General features: G+C 34.7%; 1 protein-coding gene across 1 annotated transcript; it reads right to left on the minus strand.

Moving 5' to 3' along the window:
• Window positions 1-1,992: 1,992 nt before the first annotated feature.
• LOC140882021 (protein NRT1/ PTR FAMILY 1.2-like) lies at window positions 1,993-5,566 on the minus strand. The gene is made up of 4 exons (XM_073287735.1): window positions 5,389-5,566; window positions 5,088-5,305; window positions 3,233-3,780; window positions 1,993-3,052 (listed from the first exon to the last, which is right to left on the minus strand). The coding sequence occupies exons 1-4, from the start codon at window positions 5,525-5,527 to the stop codon at window positions 2,188-2,190; spliced, it is 1,770 nt and encodes a 589-aa protein (XP_073143836.1). The 5' UTR covers window positions 5,528-5,566; the 3' UTR covers window positions 1,993-2,187.
• Between the last annotated feature and the right edge of the window lie 2,588 nt (window positions 5,567-8,154).

Consider the following 8,154-nt stretch of genomic DNA (forward strand, 5'->3'; position numbering starts at 1 on the left):
CTCACCGGAGTTATCCGGCTATTGCTATGTTTTTCATGTGTGCATGACAATAGGTGGGACGAGAACGAGTCAGAGGCAACCGTGAAAGAACGAGACCGAGTTAGATGTGGTGACTTCGGGTTTGAGATGTAGAGACTGCTGTCAAGAACTTGTATTACTAGTTTAGTTGCAAATGTAACTTGAGGTTGGATATGAACTTTTGTAGTTGTCAATGAAACTTGAGATGTATGAACTTGGGAATCATGTTTTATACATATGTTCTTCTTTGAGTTTCTTGTCAACAAGCATGTTAGACCCTTATTAATTATCCTAGCATTGATTTGAGTTGTTAGGATGTTTTTATACATATTTATATCAAGAACCATCAATTTGACAGCAAAAGAAGGATTTTTAGACGTTCGGGCAGAGTTTCTCTCGCTCGTGCGCAGCTTTGTGCGCTCGAGCGAGCCATGTTGTGGCTGCACCCAGGGAGCGCTCGCTCGAGCGCATTCACATGCGCTCCAGCGAGGCATGCTCGAGTCTTTAAAAAAAAATTGGTTTTGGGTTGAGCTTGTGATCTTTAATCATTTATGCTTTATTGTTAATTGCCCTACAAGAATTGAGATTAGCACCCGAGGCCCCCACAGTTACAAATCTGGAGCATCAACTGGTCTGCTGAACTCAACTCAATTGAACTCTGCTAAACTGAAGTCTGCTCAACTGAAATTTTCTACTCAACTAAAATTTCTAAACTGAAGTCTGCTCAACTCAAATTTTTTGCTGAACTGAAATTTTGGGTTCTCACACACTATTTGCATGAAAAATTTTTCTTTAAGGACAAATAGTTTCTCTTGCCTCGACATCGAATTTGTTGACATAATTCTTTAGTTTTGTTATCTTTAGATTGCGGATTTCGCAAAAACGTAAAGGAGAAATCCACAACAACGATGATTTTCATGAACTTTTCCTTTGCCCAGCTGCTCGTCGAGTTTGGAATCTCACTCCCTTGGGCAGTTTTGTTGGTCCAGTGAATTCATTCCATGAGTGGTGGGTTAATTTAGTGAACACTCGGGCTTCTTGTGATATAGAAATTGCAGCGGTTGTTTTGTGGAGCATTTGGAAGTCTCGATACAATTTGGTTTAGAATGGTTCGCAGAAATCTGCTGATTTTATTTTCCAGCAAGCAATGAATATTCGATCTCAATGGGTTATTACTCATCCTCAATCTGCCAGCCCTCTTTTACAATCTAGACAGCATCTATCTTCGAGCTGGAGCAGGCCTCCGAGTAGATGCAGCTATCTTCAAAAATCCACCTCGTATGGGTACTTTTGGGGGTTTAATTCGAGATGATAGAGGTCAGGTGCTTGCTGTTGTTCATGATTGTTTCCTAGGATCTTTCGACTCGGCGACGACTGAAGCTTTGAGTATCCGTGAGGTTTTGAGCTGGCTCAAAGAGCTTCATTTTTCTGACATCTTTGTGGAGTCGGATGCTTAAGTTATTGTCAACGCGTTGAAAAATCCAACATATGATTTTCTAGTTTGGGATTGATCTTAGAAGATTGTAGACTCTTGGCCAGAGAACTACAATATTGTTCTTTTGTTTTTGATTGTTGATCAACGAACCATGCGCGATTCATACTTTAGTTAATGCTGTTATTTCTATGACTGGTCGAGAAGACCCAGTTATTCATTCGCTTCTTTAGTCTATCTTGTAATTGCTTCTGATTTCTAGTTATGCAATTTTTTGCTTTCAAAAAAAAAATTTTGTATTACCATATCATATTTCAACTACTAAATAAAATATTATTTTATATATAAAAAAACTAAATTTCACAATATATTTTGACATCAAAACTATAATCACACACACACATTCAATATTCCTCAAATTTAGCTTCTCGATCGGTCACATGAATAGGATCGGAGTATAGTAACGTAGTCTGGGGGTTTATCCAGTGCGCACCGAAGGTAGCGACAGCGGGTTCTCATGTCACATCATGTTACAAAAAAAATTAATAATAAAACTTTATTCTTCATGGCTGATCTCTCCAGAAGTTCAATGCTTGAAATTCCAACAATGTATATATTCAAGACAAAAGAATGACTCGCAGACCATTGGATCAACACTCTAGATCCTCGGATACTACCAAAACCTCGTTTAGCCTCACTCAGACTAAAGATCAGCCATGAAGACTCGTTTATCGCTACTATAATCCATCCCCTTCAATGCTACTTTTCACTACTTTCTTCACGCTGGGTCCATAAAACCAATTACAAACAAGAAAATATAACATATTTACGGAACACAGAGTTGCAAGGAGCCAATAGTAATACTCGTAGTGACCCTTGTTGATGTTATTCGAAACCCAACTCTCTTTTCCTCCTCCACCTGTTATGTTATCCACATTGCTCAATATAATGCTAGCAAACAAGTTTGCAACGCCCATCCCCACGCCAGACAAGGAGGTTGCTATGCTCGACATGCTCTTTGGGAACTCAGAGTAGTAAAACTCGATTTGGCCGATTATGTTCAAGGCTTCTGCGAAACCGCTAAAGCTATATTGTGGCACGAGCCAGAGAGCCGACATGTGCACCACTCCACTTGGATTGTTTAGTAATCCTTGCTCGATCGCCTTTCTTTTCCGAATACGCTCCACGATTCCGGAAACTAACATGGCCACGCTAGAGAGGAAGATCCCAGCTCCCATTCTTAGTCTGGGATCAATATACACTTTCTTGCCTCTAATCTTGGATGCACATGGTATGATGACACGATCGTATAAGATGACCCAAACTGCTATCGCGATGATTGAGAACATCCCGAATGAGCCTGGAGGGATCTGAAAGTTCGAACCGATGTGCCTGTCCATTGATTTGGCCTGAAGCAAGGGAAATGAGTTTTGACTTATGTTTACGGACACCATGATTCCTGTAGACCACAAAGGGATGATTTTGATTAGTGCTTTCAGCTCCTCAACTTGATCAATTGTGCATAGATCCCACCGGTTAGAAGAAACGCCGGTCGAAGATACATCCTGAGGATTCTTGATGATGCAGGCCTTGTTCAAGAACCTGAAACAAGAAATGAAATGTCAAATATGTCAACAATGTGAACAGAAACAGAATCCAAGTAATTTGGTCATCATGAAAACCTAAACACACAGACAACTCATGCACTATCTATCTGGATGGCTAAATAAAGCATCAATAACATCTCTAAGCTTAATGATACCAAATCTGAAGCCATGATACCTTAATCTATCAGTTGGAGATGTATAAGCAGAGGCTTCCTCGCGATGATAACCACTCGAGTAATCCGATGGAAAGCTAAGCTTACGATTCTTGTAAGCAACGACGATTACTTGAAGTAATCCGGTGAACAAGCTTTTGTTAGCCTTGTGTTTAATGTATAACGAAGAGGCGAGGAGAAATACTAGCGTGGAGCAAAACATGAGGATTGCAGGAACTCCAAAGCCCACTTTCCAACCCACGTGATCTTGAATGTAGACGACACCCGTTAGAGCGATCAAAACTGAGACTACGGTCGATGCGTAATACCAACTAAAGTAGCGTTCTAATACAGTTGCATTATTGGGATTGTTTCTATTGTCGATTTGATCAGCACCGAATGCCGCGGAACATGGCTTTATTCCACCACCACCAATGGATATTATGGCGAACGAGGATATCAAGAGCGCGAATTGTCCAGTTGTTGCGGATTTACAGGGCTGAGCCAAGAGAGAACACGGCGGTGGCCTTGCGCTCGAAATCATAGCCGTAAGCCATAGTTGAATCATCCCCTGATGATCAACATTCAGACAAGAAAGTAAACAAGCCGAATGAATTTGCTTGAGTTCAAACTTAATTATGATGAATCATTTTAATGAGCATATATAGATATATGTGAGATTACACATGCCAGTTATAAGCATACCTTAAAAAACTGATTCAAGAAGCCTAGAAAATATGAAGTGGATTCAACTTAATTTATATGTTCGTTTTGTTGCTTTTGGTGAAACAATTAATGCTGTGAGATGAAATTGATATCATGTTTGAAAAATTTATCAATGTTTACTGTACAATTCAAAAATCGTGTAAAAATATCTCAGGAAAAGGTTTTTAATTACATCATCATATATATAATGTATAATATACTAGATCATATATATTCTCTCGGAAAACTATGAAATTTTAAATGCAAAGTAATGGCTTTATGTATTGGAAAGTGTGAATATGAAAGACAATATGGCATGGAAAAAAAAAACTGAAAGGAGATGTTAATGCCTCGGCTATATACTTGTTACGATTTCGAGTTTTCGACAAATATTCATTTCCACGAAATATAAGCATACCCATATTGTTTCAATTTTTTTTAAAAATATATATAATTTCACTCTCATTCCAATTCCAAATTCATAAATTCACTAATCATTCAACTATTCTCAAATATATATATACACGCATACATATATCATTTTAATATTATCAACTCAAGTTTTAACACACCATATTAAATTTCAAATTTTCCACTAATTACAGGGCTAATTACATCCACATACCTGTGAAAAGTCTAAAAGACATAAAACCTCCTGTGTAAAATTAATAGCATGTAAGACCCTATATTTTAAAAAAATTAGCATAAAAACTCCTATGAGAGGGTATAAATATGTCCGAGTTTGTATAACATAGGGGTGAAATATGCTACATTTTAAAAAACTGAGGGATGCATTAGCCTATTAATTAATATTTCTTAAGGGGTTTTATGTCTTTTAGATTTTTCACAAGGGGGCGTGGATGTAATTAGCCCACTAATTATATTAAAAGTAAAGTGAAAATCCAACAAAATTAATAGTTCGCAATGTTTTGTTTCTGCCCCGTGAATTTAGTAATTGTGAAAAAATGGAACATATGGGACCAAAATGACCTTAAAAAATAAAAGGAGTAAAAGCAAATTTCTCGTTTTATTTTTTGGGAAGAGAGATTTGTCTGAAAAATAAAAAATAAAAAATAAAAAAAGAGCCAAACAATAAATGTCGTAGGTAGGTGGGTAGCTCTAGCCCAGCCAGTGCTGATGAAATGAAGTGAAGAGATTAATGGCAGAAATTACCAAGAAAGAAATGACGCATCCGACTCCAATACAGACAAAACGACCAAGATATGAATCGGCGATGAAGGCACCAATAAGAGGAGTGAAATTTGAGGCGGCAGACCAGTAAAACATCAAGTTGCTTGCATCTTTCACCCCCATTCTGTATTCGTTCATCAAGTATATTATCATATTTGGCGTCAAACCAACGGTTGCCACCATTTGAAACGCTTCGTTTGCTGCAGCCAACACATGAAAACATTCATATTCAAGATCCATCTGCAATATTATTAATTAATTGGAATATTTATTTAATTGGTACCTATGATGAATGGCAAAGTGATGATTCCACCCTTTGCTTTTCTTGAACTTCTTTCCGGTGATGATATTTCCAAAGGGATCATGGTCCCAGCTTCTTCATCATTACAACCTAAATTCTCCGCCATTTTCATCTTCTCCATCTATGCCTCTTTCTCTCTCTCTCTCTTCTCTATCTATCTGTGCCTCTCTGAGTATACATATATATATATAATATATGGACCGGAGTTATGCTTAGATGTATACCCAAACATCATATTACACACGTTTTCACATTATTAAATTACAGAACTGCCTCTAGTACGGTGTAGTGTAAAGAAATATTATTTTTAAAATTATTTTAATATATTTTTTAATTAAAAAATTCTTTAAAAAATAGACGTAACATGGTTCTATAATTTTAAATTCATTCTCGTTATTCATGTGGATTGCAAATAAGCAATTAGAATAGGAGACAGCTGCCAATCATGCATTGACTCACCCCGAATTGAAAATTGATTTTTTTTTTCTTTTTCAATCTGTCGTTATGTTTCATCAATAAACTGCAAACTATACTAATTAAATAAATTGTGCTAAATAAATATGTGCGACAGATTAGTTCAAAAAAATGATGGTATTTTTTTATATTACTTGTAACCCAAAAAAAAGATTTGGGTGAGGTCGGATTATTATTTTTATTTAATTTTATTATATGTTATATAATTATATTTAAAAAATAAAGTTAAATTAGAAGATTATTTCATTAATTTTGTTGTGGGATGCACATACTTCAATTAAAAAAACAATCGCAATCGCAATCTCTAAGAATGAATAAAAAAAAAATTGGTTATATATAATCAATCAATAATCAAATAGAATTGGTTGGTAATACATAATTTAATTAACCCAATTTAAATTTTCATTAATTTTTTAAAATGTTTGGATTTTTGGGTTTAGATAGGTTAGGCGTGTGAAAGAAAGAAAAGTGGACCACGATTTCGGAAATGGTTCAAGTCTGACACGCATGAGTTGTGTCGGTGGTAGTGCGGCTTTGTTTTCCTGTCTTTATTTCCGTCTTTTGGTCATATATAAATAAATATAATATGCTTTATTCATGCCACGCCTCCTCGCTAAGTGGGAGAGTTTAACAAATTGGTTTTGAACTAGTTCAAGTAATGCATTTCAACCTTGATTGTATTTCTGGATGGTAACCATCCTTTCAAATATATTCAACATAGATGTCATTGAAATTAATGTCTTCAATCAATTTTTTTGTCTTCAAATCAAATCTAACACTTGAGCAAGCATATAATGCGTATGCAAAATAAATATTATTTTTAGCTCTTAATGTGATGTCCAAGTTGATGGAGTAAGTAAGTACTTGGTCAGTGGTCAGGTGTTCGACTCTCCATACCAATACTTTTTTGGACTAACCTGTCGCACTGAGTTTTTTCAGTCAATTGATCTGACTAGCCTGATTTACAAATTATTTCTATTACTCCGATAGTTTACGGCTGCGGGTTCCCGTATTGTAAAAAAAAAAATAAAATTAAACATTATTTTTATATATTAAAAAAATTAATAAATTTAAAAGATCATATTTAATCATCTAAAAACATCATTTCATAAATAATTAATTATCTAATCATCTCCTTAAGTATATGATCAAAAGATTTAATACATCTCATTAATAGGATTAAAAGATTTAATACAAAGGTTATTTTAAGAGAGAAAAAAAAAGTTGGCAGTAGTCGCATAATTTTTAATTTAAATAAGGTTCACCAATTAAGAGTTCCACTTTAATTAGATAATAATAATGAAAAACCAAAAAATTACTTTCCAGGGGTTTGCTGCTGGAGCTTTTTATAAATTCCACAAATGTTCCGTTAAATTCTCTCACGTTTCACTTTCCTTAATTTTTTTCTCTATATTGCATTTATCTATTTAATTATTTAAACTATTATAAATCATGAAAGAATCGTGAGAGAGAATTCATAAAAGTCGATACTCATGTGCAATTGTTCATTGAACTTAATCACCTTATTAATAAGAAAAATAACATAATACAAATCTTTACAAATATTATCTCGACATATTTATTTTGATCACAAGAATTCCAAATCAATCTAGATGAATATAATTATCTACAATAAGATTATATTTTTAACACACCCCTTATATGATTATTTGCACAAAAAACTAATTCGTCAAAATCTTCATTTGCCAAGATGGATGCTTGGAAACTTCATCGAAACTCATGTGTTACCTTATTAAAATATTGACATTAACAAAAGAAAAGGAGTACAACAATAGATACTTTCTTTGGATGTTTTCACGACAACAGTTGCGCCTCATTAAAACATCATTAGGAAAAACTCAGTGGGAAAAAATCTTAATGAATGAAAAAGAGCACGACATCTTTTGTTACTTGTTAGTTGTCTCATTAAAAGACTTATTATGAAAAACCAAGTGAGAAAATCATACAAGAAAAAAAAGTACAACTTTGATTGATCTTCCTCTTGCAAGAATTACTTGAAATCAATAACCCTTAGTATTCCATCATTGTGCACTGATTTGCAAAAAAAATTTATGTAGGCGACAACTTTGACCTTAGATATGTTAATTCAAGACCAAAAATATTTTCTTCATTTTCAAGTTAGCGAAAATGATATTTCGAGCATCAAATCTTCGATGATTTTTCATATATATCACTAGAGGTGTCAAAACGGGATAATGGGATGGGCCGACCCACTAAAACCTACCATTAGACGGGACAACTCATGTTTTAGGC

Source organism: Henckelia pumila, chromosome 2, assembly GCF_033568475.1.
Source record: "Henckelia pumila isolate YLH828 chromosome 2, ASM3356847v2, whole genome shotgun sequence".
In the NCBI taxonomy this organism is placed as follows: domain Eukaryota; kingdom Viridiplantae; phylum Streptophyta; class Magnoliopsida; order Lamiales; family Gesneriaceae; genus Henckelia; species Henckelia pumila.